Source organism: Canis lupus, chromosome 7 (assembly GCF_003254725.2).
Source record: "Canis lupus dingo isolate Sandy chromosome 7, ASM325472v2, whole genome shotgun sequence".
NCBI lineage: Eukaryota > Metazoa > Chordata > Mammalia > Carnivora > Canidae > Canis > Canis lupus.
This window is the reverse complement of record NC_064249.1, coordinates 38,905,079-38,925,605: the sequence shown is the minus strand read 5'-3', so window position 1 is coordinate 38,925,605 and position 20,527 is coordinate 38,905,079. Positions and strand designations below refer to the sequence as shown.

General features: G+C 40.6%; 1 protein-coding gene across 22 annotated transcripts in view; it reads right to left on the bottom strand.

Moving 5' to 3' along the window:
- Positions 1-20,527, bottom strand: part of ENAH (ENAH actin regulator) — a 145,285-nt gene that overhangs the window by 4,704 nt on the left and 120,054 nt on the right. For 11 of the 22 annotated variants that reach the window (XM_035718531.2, XM_035718524.2, XM_035718526.2 and 8 more), the window contains 8 exons: positions 16,190-16,494; positions 14,243-15,034; positions 11,941-12,245; positions 10,946-11,079; positions 10,688-10,745; positions 10,002-10,050; positions 8,352-8,418; positions 4,939-5,209 (listed from right to left, as the gene is read on the bottom strand). In XM_035718531.2, the coding sequence (XP_035574424.1) occupies positions 4,954-5,209; positions 8,352-8,418; positions 10,002-10,050; positions 10,688-10,745; positions 10,946-11,079; positions 11,941-12,245; positions 14,243-15,034; positions 16,190-16,494 (1,966 nt within the window). In that variant the 3' untranslated portion in view covers positions 4,939-4,953. Of the gene's footprint in view, positions 1-2,213; positions 2,293-4,938; positions 5,210-5,423; positions 5,487-8,351; positions 8,419-10,001; positions 10,051-10,687; positions 10,746-10,945; positions 11,080-11,940; positions 12,246-14,242; positions 15,035-16,189; positions 16,495-20,527 lie in introns of those variants that run through there. The other 11 variants (XM_035718537.2, XM_025430693.3, XM_025430687.3 and 8 more) reach the window with 7 other exon arrangements.

The window sequence follows — 20,527 nt, the reverse complement described above, 5'->3', positions numbered from 1 at the left end:
AGCCTGCAGGAGATTTTCTCCCCTTCCCTATCCCCCAAATTACTGAGAATAGTGTCACATGCCAGCTAGCTAAAAGGGCTGTGACAAGGTGATGAAATTTGAAGGAAGAATAACACCTACCCTTTGGATGGATTAGTTTCTAATATGTGACCTCCTTTAACACTGCACAGCTCCAGTAAAATTCAATCGCTCTATTTAAGGTTCATTTTCTTAAAAAAACTTCTCTTTTTTCTTTTTTAATGATGTTATTCATTCATGAGACACAAAGAGAGGCAGAGACATAGGCAGAGGGAGAAACAGCCTCCTCACAGGGAGCCCGACATAGGACTTGATCCCTGGGACCAGGATCATGTCTAAGCCAAAGGCAGATGTTCAATTGCTGAGCCACCCAGGCATCCCCTTAAAAAGCTTTTCATGTTTAAAATAAGGTTGAAACTACCAATTAATATTAATTCCTCCATTTTACCAATAAGCATACTAACACAGAAATTATTAATACAGACCATGACATATCCTTATTCAAATTAATATTAAAATGAGCCCTAACATGAAAGTTTTCCTTTCTTCTCAACTACTTCAGATAGCCAAGAGTTTACCAGGTTTTCAAGTGTGTGCAAACATCTACTTTAAGGTGTTTTTCAAAAACAGAAAACCATGTTTTAATATACAGGAAAATAAGGGCTTGATCATCAGTGACCTCAAGCTTCCTTTTCAAACTCAATTTAAATTTTCAAATAGTTTTCCATATAAAAATTAGATTTATCTGAAATTACTCTTAGTATTTCTCTAATTCATCTTTGACTCCTATCACTGCAACACTCTTGGTCCTTTTTTGAACCCCAAACATTTGTTACCATTTAAACAAATGAGTGACTCCATGGGGACAACAGGCTTTGAGGAAAGATCTGGGCTCTGAGCCAAGTAACTCCTCAGAACCTCAGTCATGCAAAATCTGAGTATAAATACTGTCCGACAGGATTCCCACAAGGACCAGAAGACAGCACTGTGCTAAGATCCCAGCCAGTGCCTGGCCGGCACATCATCGAGTGGATCAGTATGAGGTTACAACAGGGACTGGTGTGGTTACTGCTCTCAGAGGCCTCCTGGGGATGACCCTGCTCGCTGCAGCTCCTCTGGGCTCAGGTCTTTGAAACTGACGTCTGTCTTACTAAAGTACACTGGCCCTACCTTTCAAATCTTTTTGACACTACCAATTTTTTTTTTAATTATTTTACCTCTTCTGGGAATAAAATATTTTATTTTATTTTATTTTTTTTTAATTATTTTATTTTATTTATTTATGATAGGCACACAGTGAGAGAGAGAGGCAGAGACATAGAGGGAGAAGCAGGCTCCATGCACCGGGAGCCTGACGTGGGATTCGATCCTGGGTCTCCAGGATCACACCCTGGGCCAAAGGCAGGCGCTAAACCGCTGAGCCACCCAGGGATCCCTCTTCTGGGAATAAAATATTTTAAAGCCCCACAATCTTCTCGCCTATCAACACTCCTTCCCCTTTGTTTCTGATTATGCACGTGAATAATGCAAAGTTATCCAAAAAAGGACAAGATGCTATTCTTTTTCATAAAGTTGAGATAACTGTTCATATTGTTTGGTTACCTGTTTGTTTCACCTAGCATGGGCAAGTGCTCACATTTCAATATTCAATACTCTCATTTATGATTCCTTAATGGCCACTGTGCCCTCCCCAACGCCGTAGATTTATATACTTTTGCAGTATTTTCTTGGCATCAATTCTTGGAAGTGAAATTGCTGGGTTCAGAACTAAGATATTTATTTTTAAGGCTTTGTTATTTGTTTTCCCACCTGCTTTCTAGAAAATAAAAGCATATGAGAGTGCCCATTTCCCTCATATTCTTGCCCAAACCAGATACATTGGGTCCATTTTTGCCAAAGTTAAGTGAAAAGTGCAGCCCATTCTCCTTTACAGTAGTACACGATGCATGTACAGGTCAAGCTTATGTTCTACCATTGAACTATTTGCCCCACCACTGCTGGAACTTTACATGAATGTACTGAACCAAAAAATGAAGAGTTAAAGAAAATAATCTAGTACTAATGTCACTGTTTCATTTGTATAACAATATCTTCACTCTATACTCTTTCCAGAGCATTCAATCTACCAGATACCAGCAAAGAAGCCACTTTTATAGACAAACAAGCACATAGGGAAGTGGCTGTCTGGTGCCTACCTGCTTCAGGCGCTCATAGTCCAGCCCCTCCGTCTGGACGCCATTGGCACTGGGTTGTGATGAAGGTGCAGATTTTGGTCTGTATAAATGGAATTACCAGGACAGGTAAATAACACTTGGGATGTTTAAGGAGTTCACAAAAAATTGCAAATTTACCAACACCAGAGTTCAGTACTTTCCTCAAAACACATTACATTAAAAAGTTAATTGTCAAAGTTGCAGAACTGAATAGAGAACATAAAACAAAGTATTTTTCACTTTGCTCAGTACTTCCAGTTACTTGTACAGAAATCAGACAATGGTGACGGGATGATGATGCTTCTTCAGTGAAGGGCAGAAGAGCATGATGCCTGTGCAGGAGGCGGGAGGCGAGGCTGCGCACAGCACACTGACCAGGACGGACCCCCCAGACCAGCTGCAGCATCAAGGCCCAAGGAGGACAATCATGTCCTGAAACTGTGTGGAGCCTACTAAACATCTGTCAGACCAACCACTAAGATGAATCAGTTAACAAATTCTATGCCTCGGTTTATGGGAAAAAACCATTTTAGTAATAAGCATGATTCATTCTATATTTTATGCCATTTCAAGCATCCAAATAATGTTGGGGGAGATAACTAAAAGTATATTCATATCCAACTGGCAGTTAAGATGAGGTTACTATGGAGATGCCACCTAAACGATGTGTTTCCAACTACTACTTACATAAACTTATTTTGTTTAAAAAAAAAAAAAAAAAAGTGGGTGCCTTGGGTGGCTCAGTTAAGTGTCTGACTCTTCGTTTCAGCTGGGATTGTGATCTCAGGGTCCTGGGATTGAGCCCCAAGTTGGGCTCCGTGCTCAGTGGGGAGTCTGCTTAGGAGTCTTCCTCCCCTCCCCCTGTGCTCCTTCCCTATGCGCATGCACACTCTCTAATACATACATCTTAGAGAAAAAAAAAAAGGAAATGCCACATAGAAGCAGTTTGCTGATTATTGTACTTTCAGAAGTATAGCTTCTATTAAAACTTCTACATGAAGAAATAAGCCTTAGAAATTAGGTATTTTTAAGCAAAAGTTTCAATATCAAATAAACCAATCATGGCTCCTCTCCAATTCCGGCAGGCAGGGAGAATCTAGAGTCTTAACTGGGCACTCCTCTATGTTGTGGTTTTGTATGGTAAGTGGCCGTGGATTGAAAGCCACAACTCAATGCAGATGAAAAGAGCTAAGTCATGTATCTTCAAGTGTGCAGAGGACCAATATCACAAATGTGAACCAAGACTTGGTTCAGTAACTTTTCAAAGTTATTATTTCATAACTCTTACAATGCAGATTATACTCCAAACCCATAGGCACTGTTTGTGAAGATGAAATATTCAATTAATTGCTTTAATATCAAAATATGACTGCTTAACAGGTTGTTATACAAAGCAAGTCGACCAATTTTATTTTTAGGAGACCTCTGCTGCTCTGCTTGTATAAACAAGGGAAATACAACTTCCAGGAAACTTCACTCAATGAGTCCTGAGCTAGGCACTGGGGGGAAAAGAACACTTATTTCTAGGACATATTTCCTTTCCTCTAGAGAGGACCACTGCATCCCCTGGACACAGAGCATGTACAGAGAGCCATGGTGCATGAAAAGCAGGCATTCCAGGCCCAATGTGATCTAGGGACTGCTCCTGATGGTTCACATACTGTGTATTTCATTTACCCACGCTGTCTGTTCCTGCTCGCCAGACCTACACTCTTAATTATTATGCTTTTCTCTTACTTTTCACATTGAAGTGGTATAACCAAATGAATGCTTTTCTCCTAAGCTATGTAACAAATATCCCTGACTTTCACATGAGTAACTATGGTCTACTAACCAACCAGGCAATATTATACGAATATATCCATATTTATTAAATGATACAACACATTATTGTTATATAACAAACGACTGAGGAAACATGCAATTAAGAAACTTTAATTCATGCTAACATGCAATCCTCCACCACCACCACCACCACCATGATAATTAACTAAAGGGGGGAACTTTTCATACTGAAGGAAAGAAGTAATCACCACGTTTTAAAAAAGGTTTATCAACATTATTCTCTCAAGGGGCCCCCCATGGGAAAGCAGCAAGAGAACTGAAAAGATTAACAGCAGAATATCTCACTGAATGTTATTTTTCTTGGCACTAGCAAATTTTCTATGTAAGTCTTTTGGTCACAACAATTAAACCACTCTGGAAAAAAGCAGGAAAAATGATTTCACACTTGTAATAAAACATTTTATGCAGATTTAGTTGGCTGACAAACTTGTAAAATATTTTAATCATCAATGGCATGAAAATATTTTGGCCAAATGCAGCCTGCAGAACTCCTGACTCACTGCCGTAGACACCCCTCCACATACTATTTAAGTCATAGCTCCCAGTAGACTTGATGCATATTTTTAAAAATAGGTGCATATGACTTAACATGGGCACATATTGGTTATTTGTAATCTATGGGTTTTCACCATAATTGATTATAAAGTACAAGGGCTTCCCAGAGGTTTCTGTGTTACCATAACATTTAAAGCCCCTGTTCCACCAAGTCAATTCTAAACATAAGCTTACACTTGATTTTTAATTGTCAATTTCTTTAATTAAGAAAGAAATACATGATTCTTAATTTTCTTAATTAAAAAAAACAGTATTAACAGGACTCATCTTAGAAAACAACCTGCTCAAGATGGTAGATGTCAGATTGGTAAAGGCACTCAATCTACTGCACAGTATATAGGAGACACAGACATTCCTCCAGGAATACATTTTTCACAAGTGTGCCTGTAACATAGTCCCATGTTCCCCTAATAAACAGAAAATCTTCTACTTTACCTTTTAAAGGCTTTGTCTCATGCTTATAAGGAGAAAAGCCTTTAGAATAAAATACAAAAGCTACAAAGGGCCTGGAGAAGACACAGGTGGCCTCTGACTCCATTCTAGCCTTGTTGATGTGTCCACCATTCATGCTGATCCAACTATAAAATGAGGGCAAGGAAATGAATACTACTAACTTTTCTAATTAAAATTTCTTGGTGTTTTTAAAAAATACTTCTAAATAAACATATATGAAAGATTCAATCTTCCTAAGTACTTCCCTTGTGGTGATTACCAATCCAGGTAGAAAAAGCTCAGCCCTATCCTCAATATGTTATTTCAGTTTCAAATCACAAAGTCACATCAGGATGATACCTGTGTAATGAATCATAGGACCTGTTGTCAAAAACAATCTGATTTTTCCTTGGAGAATCCCGTCTATGAAGGGGAAAAACCATTTAAAGGGAAATACAATAGAACTTTAAAGAAATAATTCGCACTATATTCCTGTTTTATATAGGTTTGTAGTCATAGCAAAACAATGGAAGGAGTCCATTAACCTTAAAACAATCGTTTTTTTCCCAATACAAAAGAATGTACTTGGACACTAGTTCTAGTTATGTAAGGATACCCCTTTTGACAATTACAGAGAAAAAGGCAATCATAGTGCAATGACCACTCTTATAGGCTGTAGACATAATAAAAGCTACCTACAAAGTATCAACAAGTATCAAAACACAAAAAAAATGACTGTAGCTTGAAGTAAGCAAAATTAACCCCTCTCAGAAAGAAAGCATATAAACTTTTTTCTACTTTGAATATAAGATCTGTGAGCTCTTACTGAAAACCATATGAGAACTCACACATTTTCCAATGGTACATTCCAGTCATAGTTTAAAATAATTTTAACTACAACATTCTTGCTTTTATCCTACCATTCAACATCTTCACTTAATAAATACAGCATCATGCAGATTCTCCTATGTATTACAGGGTATTAATCCATCCTACCACTAATATAATCTTAACATGGATGTTCGTAAGAGAATGGAGTACTTTCACCACCCTGCAAGGATGAGGTGCCCGTAAATAAAAATATCAAGTGGCCAGTACACTGGAATAGGGGAAGGAATAGGGGAGAAAACTTGAGAAGAAAAGCCATACAGTTTAGTCCTTCAAACATACTTTTAAAATCTTTTATGGCTTAAAATTGCTTGGGGTGAACTTTTTAGACATGTAGTGCTGGCTGGATCAAATCTTTTTTTTTTTTTTTTAGTTTTTATTTATTTATGATAATCACACAGAGAGAGAGAGAGAGGCAGAGACATAGGCAGAGGGAGAAGCAGGCTCCATGCACCAGGAGCCCGACGTGGGATTCGATCCCGGGTCTCCAGGATTGCGCCCTGGGCCAAAGGCAGGCGCTAAACCGCTGCGCCACCCAGGGTTCCCTGGATCAAATCTATCAAAAGGTGTGTGAGTGGTTAGGGGAATGATTGGGCATTTCCAAATTTCCGTTTCAGGAACGGAGAAAAAAAACCACCTACCAGAGCAGAATACGACTATCAATACACTACTGGATAATAAGAACCAATATTCAGTCAACCTAAAGAAAAGTCCTTTTTAAATGGTGATTTTCAGAACACTTATTAAACTTCCTTTAGAAGTCTGAAAAATCTTTCAAAGAGTATTTTTTAAACGAACCCAAACACAGTAAGGAACTTACTCCACTTGGAGAAGCTCCTTCACATCCCTCCATGGACTTAGGGTTAGCTTCAGGGAACCCATTATCAGGAAGGTAGGAATGAAGAGTAGACACAAGAGAAAGATTCTTCCCTGTCACTTTATGGCTTCAAAAGACACATGGAGCATCACACTTCTGTGCTCTGATATGCACTTGATAAGTCAGGCTTCAAAATGTGCGAGTGGAGAAATTCTGTAAAAACTACTTGAGATGCACTGGAAGGCCACATCAATCAGGTATCTGATAAACATTAATGTGTAATTTTTCTACTCTATCGAAAACATGTCCACCAAAAGCAATTCCTGCATTTTCTTCCAAAATCAAATACATTCATCTTTTAGCCACTGAGAAACTAAAAGCTTCCATATAGTCGAAAAGGCTGTTTCTTTGAGGAACTTTAATTGTCATCACCAAATCTTTCCTGTCAAGCACACAGAACCACATAAAAACAAATCCAAATTTAGATTTAGGCTAACAGGAACAGACCTGTGACAATGTGAGGTCTGTCCTTGTATTTTTCTTTATTAGTTTTCTATTATCAGAGTCAAATTTGCTTTTAAGGTAGGCAAAAATAAGGCAAACAGCTCAGAAATAAAAGGCCAAAACCTTTTTAGTCTCTAGACACAGTACTTTTTTTCTGAAAAAAATGTAAGCCCTCTAAGCTGCCTCATAAATCAGGAAAAAGTTTCATCTATATTCAAGACCTGAGATACAAATTTAGTTATGGCAATAAAATATGCCTAGGTAAGAAATGCTAAATTTGCTAAGACCATGCCCTCATGGCCACTGGTAGAAATAGAAATTAACTAATCTTGTTTCTGGACACTATCTTTTCTAAGTTTATTAAAACTAGAAGTGTCAACTGAGAGAGAAATCAATCTTCCTACTTCACCAATTCCAAACTTCAGGCTTTATTTTGCTCTCTCTTAAACAGTGCAGGAATTTTTCTCCAGCTGCTTTTATAAATTTCTTTTAAAAATTACATTTACAAAATGAAGGATGTCACTGAGATGAGAGAAATGTGAATATATTATAAAATATTGTTCAACCTTAAATTTTTTGAGTGATAATGGTACTGGGGTTACACAAGAAGACATCTCAGGTCTTAGAGAAAATGCTGAAGGATTCAGGATAAAGGAGCACATATTTGTTCTTTCCAACTCTCCAGAGGAACATGTATAGAAGTACAGGTAAGAAGAGCTCAAGCCAGTGTGGCAAAACTCGTAACTGGAGAATCTGGGTGATAAGCATATAGGGGTATTTGCCTACTATTCTCTCAACTTTTCTACAGTTTTGAGTTTTTCAAAATAAAAAAAATTGGGAGGAATGAAAGCTATCTTAAAACTTTAGACAACCTGGTAAACAGCATCTGTTGGAATTCAGACAATCACTAGGGAAAATACAATGGTGCTCAGTGGTTTCCAGTCACTGAATAGTAGGATTACAGGTTTTATCTGCTCCTTTGTACAATTTCAAGTTTACCATTTAAGTTTTTCTATGATGAAAATGTAGTTGTTCATTTCTTTTTAGATACACGTGTAGTAAGATTTAGACACACATACCTGGAGATAACAGGTGACTTGCTGCCATTCATTGTATTTGTTCTTTCCCAAGGTTTTCTTGTTGGTTCTTTAAAAATAGGGAACATAAGTTATGAAATATTCTATGTACTCCCAGACTTATTTATTATAAAACAAATGACAAAATACTAAGTAACATTATACACGTTTATGTAGTAATACAGATGAAAAATTTATTTCAATTCTGAACTTTAATTAAAATCTATAAGGATTCTAATTTGTACAACTCTCAGACCTTAAAGTGAAAAGAAATTAATAAGCGAATGTGACAAGCCACCCTGGGAAAGTCACAGATGGCGAAGCCTAAGACACTAGAAGCCCACAAACCAGGAGGTACATGGTCTCTCTAAAGAAGCAGGGCTCCGTATTAGATAAGTTCTCAGCTTGGGGTCCAGATTAGCTTCAGGGAGTACACGAGTGAAATTATGAGCAAATCTGTATAAAAATATGGCTAACCCCTCTTGGGAGAGAGGGAGGAATCAGCTCTTTAACTTCTGAATGGTGACCTTAATTTACAATGGAGTTCTACACTACCTGTGTTCTTAGTAACAGCATATATATTAATTTTGGCTTCTGGAAGAAAGACAAAACTATTATAGTAAGCAGTTCATGAATCAGAGAATTTTTCATCAGAGTAAATCAACAATCCGGTCTAAGGTCTATTTAGAGGAAAAACAATTCACAAAGTCACAATAATTTTAACCACAATAATCAAAATATTGAATAGTCACCATTCAATAATGAGAATGTGAGTTTTTCTTGGCAAATGGATTACAATCACAAAAACAAATTTTTTAGAATTTCTAAATAGTGGAATTCTAGAGGTCGCTGCTAATCAACATGTGTAGGTATTAATGTGGACATTTCTCTATAAATACTTCTCATGGGCCATTCTAGATATTAATCCATCGAAATGACCAAATTTACTCATATCACTTTATTCCAAATGAGATAAAAAGCTGAAGAGATAAGTAGTCTAGCTCTTCTCTTCAGTCAAATACAAGGAAATGGCGTGTAAAACATAAGCACCTCAAATCCTTGTCATGGACACAGCGCTTATCAGGTGCCTCCAGTAAGAGGTAGTTGCTCATATTCTATGGAATATACTTGCAACATAGAGTCAACATCAGAAACTGCGCTGAATTCAACAACCTTCCCCAAAGCTATTATGAGACTTTTTTCCTTACAAATTAGAAGCTTTATTTTCCTGATTATCAGTATTACCCAAATGCATGGTTAAAATGCTCTCCATGTGAGAAAATGTTTTGAAGTGGACATCGGTGCTAACTACACGCTCACCTAATCATCACCTTTAAAAATCCATGATTAAAAGTACTTTCCTTTCATTTGATAATGTATGTCTCTGTGCTCTAGTGAATAACCTCAAATTATCAACAACAGTACACATGGAAATCGTCGGAAAAAAACTTTGGGTTTTAATGGATCTCCTAGTATCATAAGGGCAGAAGAAAAGCAAGTCACTGCTTTCAAGCGTAAACAAAAAACTTCAACATTTTCATCACCAGGCAGGCACTTGGTCCCAACATGGGTAAATGGGGCAGTTTTAGTTGAGAAGTATTAGTATTTCAAGACGGTTCATAAAGGTTAAAATAGATCTCCTCCTTAACTTACCGGGTGTACTTGTCGATGAGGCCTTAGAAATTATGGGCTCTGAATCTTCCTAAATATATAGAAACACTCATTAATCACACAGACTCAACGGCTTACACTCTTCATTTCCAATACTCCTGCTCCATTTCCTACTGTGTCCTTCATCAGCCTTTCCCTAGACTTTCCTCCTATCCCCCACAGTCCCTATCCTTGTGCAACCTCCCTGAGTGGCACTGGCCACTGCTACTGAGCCAGATGTCAGAGGCAGGTGGGAGGACGGGCACTGAAGCCCAAATGCAGCAGGGAGCAAGGAGACTGCTTGTCAAGCACTAGCATGTGGAGCAGATAAAGCGCAGCTGACCTGGGGCTCCTTGGGAAACATTTTAAAACCCCTGGTTTAGTCTCTAATTCCTTCATTTTCAATGCAAGGCAACTGACCCCCTAAGAGATTCAGAAAATCTAGTGAAGGTACAGCATTCACTCAACAGGTCTGACTGAGCATTTCCCCAACAAATCCATATGCCCAACCCACCACGCAAGAATGCTATTAAAAATTGATCCATCACGCTCAAATAAGCCATTTTTAATATGTGAAGAGCTGAAATAAGTAATTTATAAGTTCCAGCTAATCTTTGACATCATGTCCTGAATGAGCTACGCCTGGCTTTCCCATTTTCAGATGTGGTAGATTCTCTTTATGAACTTACGTTTTTGTCCTCTTTTTGTTCTGTTTCTATTGTTGATCCCTTTTCAGCAATTCTTCTCCTAGAAAGAAGGTAAACCAGATTTTTAAAAAATTCATCTAACTCTCTTAGTATAAAAACTACTCTGATAAGGGAAGAACTGCATCTAGTTAAATAGTATCTGAATAAAATGAACCCAATCCTCTTCAACATTTCATTTGAAATGAAATGAAACATTTCCTCTTCAACAATTCCGAACATTTCATACAGTTTCTCACTCACCTCCTGGCCAGCAGGGCACTCATTTCTTCCATTAATCCACTGCCTCCTAAAGGAAGGGGTCCATTCCCACGACCTGTGTCTGACTTAGATGAGGCTGGGTTCACACCTCCGCCTGGGAAAGAGGCATCCTCCATCTTAATGAGAAAAGACAGATAATAAACTCCTGTGTTTATTATATTAATTTCAATACAAGTATCTAAATATTATTTTTTAAATCTTTTTAAAGAACCAATGGAATGAATGGCACGAATTCTACATTCATCAGTGGAAGTTACATCCAAGTTATCATCAACAACAATGGGATAAAACATCATCACATGTCTCCCTGTTTGATACATGGAGAAGGACAGATCTGATGGCAAAAAAAATGTGTATCCTGCTCCAAAATGCATAATCCAAATCTAATCTTGAGGAAACTATCAGGGAAACCAAACTGAAAGATGAGCTACAAAGTCAGTTTTGCAGGTTTCACCAAAGTCAACCAGATTGCAGCAAATTTAGGCCATCACAGATAAATGTGCTGAGCAATGTGTCATAAAGGACATTATTGGACAATAGATGAAATTTGAATAGATTTGTAGATTAGAACAGTCTGTCATTTAAACTTCCTGATCTTTATTATTCTACAGTGGGCACACAGGTGACTGTCCCTGTTCCTATGAACCACATGCTCCAGTGTTTACGGAAACAGGGGCCTGGTGTGTCTGACTTAACTCTCAATTCAGACAGAAAGGGTGAGTATGTGTCCCGCAGAAGGAAACACACCCACACAGAGAATAATAAGCAAGCAGTAAAATGTTAAGTGGTGAGTCTGGGTGGTGGGGTTTACAGAAACTGTATTCTCATAACTTTCCTGTATGTATAAATTATCTCAATTTTTTTAATCAATGAAGTGAATAACAAGGGTTCATGAAATGAGAAGACAGTAAATCTGCTGCCCCAGTTCCTGAGAATTGGCACAAGCAGAAAGCACAGAGACATGGAGGCGCATTTACCCGGGACACTTTCCTCAGTTTCGCTCCGGCGATGGCAGCCGCAAGTCCAGTCAAAGGGCGATTGTCTTCGGACGCGGATGCCGCAAAAAATCCAGATGCAGGGAGGGGGGGAGCGGGAGGCGGAGGGGGAGGTGGGGGGGCTTGATTAGGAAGAGGGGGTGGAGGGGGTGGTGGTGGAGGTCCTGAAGCAGGGAGCGGAGGGGGTGGTGGAGGCCCTGGGTGGGGGGGCAGCGCTGCTGGAGCCAGAGCAGGACCTGGGGGGAGCGGAGGGGGAGGTGGAGGTGCAGGTGGTCCCAAGACAATGCCTGAGAGAGAGAGATGTTAAATAAGATGGTCAACAACAGAGCCTCAGGATACGATCCTGTGGAAAGGGCTGCAGGATGCCATGCTAAAACTAACTGCTTCTAACATCTACTACCTATAAGTGAGTTCCATCTAGCATAATGTTTAAATCTAGATCAGGGTTAAAAAAGATGCTAAAATCAATGCCAAAGTATATAATGTTCTACTTTAATGCCAGAGCTTTATTAACAGAACTCTGTGACAGTCATCTAATTACTTCTCTTGGGACCATGGGGATGTGGGAAACACACAAAGTAAGTGCTTACGAAATCTGTGACAGAGGCACCATCCCTGAAGGAAGGAGCCATGTGTATGACTGCAGTTAGTACCGGTGGAAGTACCAGGCCCCAAAGAGTCTGTGTGAACCCATAAAGGTTGAGACAGACAAGTCTACAATAGTGAAGACCCATATTTACGTGGTGACAGGTGGCCAAAGTAGCTGGACTGAGGACATGAGGGAGGGGCAGGTTCCCAGTTCAGGGTCTTAAAAGTGTTCCCCCCTTAAATCCAATGTGTACAGAATCACTAAAGTGAAGGAATTTATTAGAACAAACTATAACTTCCAAGTAACTACTAGAAACTATTAAGTGATACAGACTCTGAAGTATATCTTTTAGTCTAGATAACAGGGGTAAGAGAGAAATGCCTCCAATCTTGTAAAATCACAAAGGAGAGTAAACAAGAACTTATTCAACATCAGAAGACTGAACTAGGAGGCACTCTCCCTTCTTGAAGACTTAAAGGTTGATTTTAGGACAAATAAAATGCTACTTGCACACTGGGTGGTTATTTTTTGTAACTGAAAATACCAACAGCTCTCGGGAGAACACAGAGCAATGGACTGCCTCTCCTCCTCGGGCTGTTGGCTGTAAGGGTACAGCAGATGAGTCACCTGTGTCAGGTTCACTATACCTTCTTGTCTGGCATTACTGTCACGTGATATGAGTCTGCATGTACTAGAATTCTGAGTTTTTAAGCAAATTCGATGAGTCAACAAGAAAAATATATACGCAACAATGAGTCTTATTACTTAAGAACAAAGATTTTTTTAAATGGGGTAATTTAAAATCTAGGCTACAACACTGTTTCTTTCTACATACATATTTGTTGTCATATTCCTTCCTGTAATACTTGCTAAACCCTATCTTTGAAAAAAAGGATTGCCAAGCATCATCTTACTTACTGATGCAACCAGGTCCTTCTCTACTTACAAATAATCCATACTTAGAAGATTACATTCTCTCTTCCTCTATTACCATGACGGCAAGGTCTGGACAAGAGGAGGGTGGTGGGAGGGATAACTGTAGAAGATGCTTATTTTCTTTCAACTATCCCTTCAGACCACTAATTCTTGTAATTCTGGAGCATGGAATCCACTGGGGCATACGTCAAGCCTGCCATACTCCCAACTCCTGAGGCAAAGTCAGGCTGCTCCTGACGATTTGGGGTACATCTAGCCTAATGTAAGAAGCCCAATACAGGAGAGGCCAAAATGAAATAGGGCCCAAGATCAGAACTGTTCCAGGAGACTCTAGGATGACACATCTAATGACTTCAGTTGGGCACCAAGTATCATCTCTAAATTTCCCACCAATTAAAGGAAGACAAGTTAGGTCATATATTTATTGTGTCGATAAAATGTGTCAAGTAATGTTTTCCTAGTGGGACTAAAAAGGAATGTGTTGTGGAGGCCCTCAAATACTGGAACACCCCTCCAGCTACAATACTGTGAAAGACACCAAAATCCAAATTAATGTGGAAACTCCTCATCTTGATCTTCCAACTGCAATTAATCCAGCAGAAAGAGCCTTCTACTTGTTTAAATTACAGTAAGTTGGGGCACAGTGACATAGGGCTGTTCACCTATCAAAACCACCCTCCCCATGTTTCTAGGCAGTAACAGCTGCTGATACACCATGTTTCCAGGATGCGTTGTTAGCAGCAACAACGGAAGCCTTACCCTGTTGGGCTGGAGTCTCGGCCGGCTGAGAGGCTGCCTGCAAGCCTGGCTCAGAAGCAGAGGAGTCCCCCAGCACAGAGTTTAGAGGAGTCTCCGCAGAGGCAGGGGCAGCTGCAGAGGGAGAAGGGAGAACACTAGGCTTGGATGAGGGAGTTGAGGCAATAGGGGTGCTTGGAGGAGGAGAGGCTTGAGATCCACAGTGTGAGCGCGGTGCAAGGGAAGGCAGTGGAGGCGGCGGCGGCGGCACTGCTGGCCCTGAGGTAGGCGGTGGAGACACTGGACATGTGACAGAGTCAAGCGGCCCATTGGGTGCTGTTGGTGATGGAGGCATTGGGGGCACAGGAGAAGAAACACAAACAGGGAGGACAGGCCTCGGACCAGTCGCTTTGCCTGGGGGGCTGCTAATCATTACTGGAGGAGATGGAGGGAGGGGCGAAACAGTGGAAGTAGACCAGGCACAGGGCTTCGTAGCTGGAGGCTGAGAAGAGGGTGTGTTCACAGGAGAAGAAGGCCGAGAGTTTTTGTTCAGAGGACGAGGAACTGTAGCATAATGGGGAAGAACAGGGTGGAAGGCTGAACCTACAGATGCTGCAAAACGTGTCGCTGAGTGTCGCAGTGGTGGTGTAGGGGGTGTGGAAGTAGGTGGCAAAGCGGTCACTACAGCATAGTCAGGAGTGGCCTCTGACACTGGAGCTGAGATGACTTTAGCATAGGATGGAGGAGGTGCCGAAGGAGGCTGGCAACTGGCATACTCAGGAAGTGGCGCGCTATACGGGGAGCTGTCGGACGGTGCTGCACAGAAGGTGGGAAGCGGCAGCAAGGACAGGATAAAAAAGGAGAGAGAAAAAGGGAGCTAGTAAAGCCACAAAACCAGCATTCAGACAAAATGTACAAATGTAGACCACAGTTAGTACCCAACAACTAAGCACGTGTGCAGAAACGGACCTCACCCAAGCACCGCATTACCCTATACGTGCATTCTGAGACCCAGAGGAGGAAGAGATCAATTTTCTTTTTATCAGATAAGTATACTGATAAGTTAAATTGCTGAACTTCTCCTTTGTAAGAAAAAGACCATATCTTACTTCTCATTATCTAGCCCACTAGAAGGACATTAAAATTATAGGACTACGACCACAAACAGAAGAATCCGTCTGCTTGTCTTTTAGAAACAACAAACGGTGAAACTGGCAAAAAGTTTTATAAAGGGCTAGGAGCCCCCTATTCAATGCTTATTTGTGGATAAGTGTTGTCCTATTGGCTATACCCCCAGAAAATAATTAGGCAGTTAAGAACAAATTATCACAAACAAACCAATCAACCACACTGAGACCCACGTTGAGACCTTTGACATAGGCCTTATGGAATAGAAAAATCATTCTTAAATCCTATTACAATAAATGTCCATTTTAATGAATGTTTCAAACTTTCAGTTTTTTCTTAACCCTTATGTCTTTCGATAAATTCCATCCAACTTAGAAATTTTCACCAATTTTTTGCAATACTAGAACATACATAAACTACTAGTCAGTTTTAGAGAGGGTATTTTCCTCCTTTGACAACTCTAGAGTACGCTCAAGCAAATTTCTTGAATCCTATAGGCTTCAGGACAGTTTAAGAAACCCCAAAGGGAAATACATTCACCCAATATAAAAATTTCTCATAAAGAAACACTTGTACTTTATAGCCAATTTACAGGGCCTCAGAAGAGTTTGAAAGCCAGACTACACATTTTTCAAAAGCTTTCCCAAATCTCCAAGCAATAAATGCAATAGAGAGAGGACTAAGAAAGTGGTAAAGCAGCAAGTGCTGCACGTTTTGCCCTGTCCGACTGTTCTGCCTGCCCCCGAGCCCCTCCTGTGCGAGCTCCGACAACCCAGGCCCTGCACCCGACACCCAGGCACCCACCCAGGCACGGGGCAGGAGAGCAAGGCACGCACTCCTTACCAGCGGCTGACAGCCTGCGCTCACGCTCCCGCTCCCATTCCAGCTGCTCGCGCTCAAGCTGCTCCTGCCTCTCGCGCTGCTCTCGCTCCCGTTGCTCCTGCCTCTCACGCTGCTCCCGCTCTCGGTCCAGCCGCTCCAGGCGCTCTCGCTCCAGCCGGTCCTGCCGCTCACGCTCACGCTGCTCCCGCTCGCGCTCACGCTCCAGCTGCTCCTGCTCCAGGCGCTCACGCTCCACCCGCTCCACCCGCTCGCGCTCCACACGCTCGCGCTCCAGCTCCTTTTGTCGTTGTTGCTCTTGCAGCTGCCTGAAAACCAAACATTAAAAAGATCAGAAATCTGCAACAATGGCCACTCATCACTAAACACCCACTCCTTCAGATGAACCTATGGGTGCCTTAGTTCTGATGCAGATACACAGTGGAGCCTGCAATCAACAGCTGCCAGTGAGAAAGACAGGACAGGACCACTTACCAGTTTCATGGAAATGAAAAGGACTTCTCTTCGCTGGATCATTAGCATGATCATCTCATTTTATTCTGCACTGTTCATGAATGAGGTGCTACAAATAAATGAATTTTCCAAGTAACTGCAGTGACCATGCCACTGAATCAAATGTTTACTAAGGAACAGTCATCATTTTAGAAAACACAATGGCTGGCCACAGCAGCAGCTTGGCAAAAATCTGCTTATTTATTTTATTTTATTTTATTTTATCTTATTTTATTTTAGAGAGAGAGAGAGAAAGAATGGGAGCACAAGGAGGGGGGAAGACAAGAAGGTATAGTGAACCTCACACAGGTGAGGAGGGGAAGAGCAGAGGGAGAGAGAAGCCTACTCCCCGCTGAGCAGGGAGACCAACATGGGCCTCGATCCCAGAACCCTGAGGATCATGACCTGAGCCAAAAGCAGACGCTCAACCAAATGAACCGACCAGGCACCCCTGCTTCATTTATTTTTGAGCCCCATCTCTACTGTTTCTGAAGGATCGTTACTGGCAGATTTGCTAGGAGGAAAGGCACCTGTATCTTAAGATTTTGGATACATGGCTCCAAACTGTGTTCAGGAATGGTGGCTGGGCTCCCAACAGGAGATGAGAATTTCCTTCCTCTTCTCCAATACCCAACATGATCACCCTTTTTAATCGCAGCTAAGAGGCTTGCTACCACAACCAGCCTGCATCTTGGACCTTTCAGAGCACAATGAGACAAGGCTACATGCACTCTCTGACTGGTTGACTCCGGGGAGAATTCATATTCTATACTCACATGAAGAGCTCCTTTCTCTATTAAAGGTAATAACCCTTGGTCACAAATGTTGGTCATATGTATTTTTAACTTTTATTATGGCTTCTTAAATGCCTTTGATTTTTAAAGTTTCGTTTAAAACTGTAATGTGTTTAACTTTGTTAAAGTTGTCATCTGGCTTGTAACTTATACATAGAAAGTCTCGTGGTGTCATTCCTTTATGTGATCTGACATAAAATTCATGTTGGGTATGGGATGTGCAGTACTGAGCTACATCACAGCACCACTTAGAGCATTGACCATCCTAATTTAGATGCCACCTTTACATGTATTAACTGTTTCTGAAATTCCAGAATATTTTGGTTGGTGGATCTGTTTGTTTAGTATGACACTAGTACACTGATGCTTTGACATCTGAAATAAGTATCTGGTAGGGTGCATCTATCCTTATCCCTCTGCTTTTTGAGTTTTTCTAGATGATTCTCACTTACCTTCTTTTAGGTAAGTTTTAGGATTACTTTCTTAAATTCATCCCTTCTGGCAAGATCTATCCTTCTCAATCTTATTAACACTTCATTAAATTTGAAGACCAATGAGAAAAACATTCATGTCTTTTTAATCTCCTCTAAGAACATATGAAATGTCTCAGTATTTATGCATTTACATAAAAAATCTTTCACTCTAGGACTTCAAATGGTGGCTGTGTAATCACTGTGATTATATTAAAATCTACAGAGGCCCAATGTATATGGCTCTAAAACATACAGTTTGTTTTTAACTTCCACACATACATGTAATACAGCAAGCAAATGTCTCTAAGTTCTCACCTGGACCTAAACAATAGTCTTGCTATAAAAGTTACCTCTCCCTAAAATAAAAAATAGCCCCATCTTGTACATATCTCATAGCACAGAGGGTAAGATTAAATTAAGCGATGCCTTAAAAAGCTCTTTCAAACATTCCTGGGGCATAAGAATGCTCAATAAATGTGAGCTATAATTTGGAATCTCATGTGAGGACTTTTCTTAGATTGGCTAATAAACCACTGGGTTCCCAGTAGAGCCAGAGTTAAATGACAGAACATGGGTGCCAGTCTTTGTCCCTCCCAGCGCTACCAATAAACTACTAAAAGATTTTCCCAGAAATCTCTCCCCTTCATGATTCCTAAACTGACTATAAAAAGGGAAAAGCTCACCTGACAAGTGAACCAATCCCACTTCTCTCAGAAAAGCACGAAGTCCCTCTCTGGGCCTATCCCCATACCTAACAGTACCTGTCCGAAGGAAACAGAAAAGGCCTACAACAGTACTCAGGGCAAGCAGTCGCTGTGTGTGAGATACCAGCTATAAAGTCCTAAGCCAGATCTTTATGGTGCAGTATCAACTTGGGGAATCTGGACAAAGCACTAGCTGACACAGTTTTTGAGGAGTAGCAATATGCTGCAGGGGTGAAGGCAAGAAATTCGGGGTATTCACAAGTATGTTTTCAATAAGAAACCAAATAGAGAAGAGTCAGTTCTTTTTGTCAGTTCATCACCTCTAATAGATGAACTCAGCTGGGACTTACATTAAACACACAGTGTGTGTCAAAAAAAAATAGGAGCACACTCTATAATGTGATATTCTAAGCGATCGATTGGGTCCAAAAGGCAAAGACACACCCATATTATTCTAATTAGAACACATCTGTGTACAGTAGCTAAGAGAAACTACTTAGTTTCAGAAGATAGTAGCTTGGGCAGCCCGGGTGGCTCAGCGGTTTAGTGCCGCCTTCAGCCCAGGGCCTGATCCTGGAGACCTGGGATCCAGTCCCATGTCAGGCTCCCTGCATGGAACCTGCTTCTCCCTCTGCCTGTGCCTCTGCTTCTCTCTCTCTCTGCATCTCTCATGAATAAATAAAATTAAAAAAAAAAAAAGAAAGAAAGAAAAGAAAAGAATATAGTAGCTCACCAAGAAATCTAGGATGGAAAGACCCAAGTTCCTAGGCCCTTTTCCATTTCCACACCACCTCTTTCATTTAATTCTTGTCAACAGAATACAGGTACATAAAGCGTATTAACAAAAACCAACAGTTCATTGCTCCAACCTTCCCACTCATTCCCAGTTACTATCAACTCTTTTTAGACATTTCTTTTTAACTTCAGACACTACCTCAGGTGACTCCTTCAGCTCCCTCACCACACCTAAGCCTTTCCCAGCATGGTCACATACACATACACATACACAGGAGAATATACATTCCTGGGGAAATCGATATTCAGAGTTTATGTTATTAATACAGTTAAACCATACAGTATCCTAAAGCTACACTGCATTTCTTTTATTTTAAGTCAACTCTACACCCAACATGGGGCTGGAGCTCATGACACTGAGGATCAAGAGTCGCACACTCTTCCAACTGAGCCAGCCAGGTGCCCCACACTGCATTTTCATATTGAAGTTCTTAGGTTTGATTTGTTTTGTTGTTGTTTTTACCTCCACATTGACAGCCACTTCTTCAAGCAACACAATGTTTTTGTTTTGTTTCGTTTTGTTTTTAAGATTTTATTTGTTTATTCATGAGAGACACAGAGAAAGAGAGAGAGGCAGAGACACAGGCAGAGGGAGAAGCAGGCTCCATGTAGGGAGCCTGACGTGGGACTCGATCCCCATCTCTAGAATCAGGCCCTGGGCTGAAGGCGGTGCTAAACCGCCAAGCCACCCAGGCTGCCCAACACAACGAACGCTTTTATCATAAAAAGTAAGCTTAAGTTACAGGCAGTAAGCCAGGTCTCAAAAACTTACTGCATAATGGCTATTTAGAGCCAGGGAGTTCTGACTTAGAAAGATTATTCCACATATCGTAACGTAATATTTATTCTAGGGTTTTCAGTCTATAAAAGATCCAGAATATGTACTGATGTAGGAGAGGAGTATGATGCCAGAGAGATTCCCCAGGTTCATGGATAGTGAGTGGAGCAGGCATTTCACAAAGCTGCAAGAGATTCTGCTGATTGTATATTTTCTTGATTTGAAGGGGGAAAAAAGGTGGTAGTCAAAGTCCTTGGCTAATGTTTTAGCTTGCTCACTAAAAAGATGCATGTCTAAATATATTT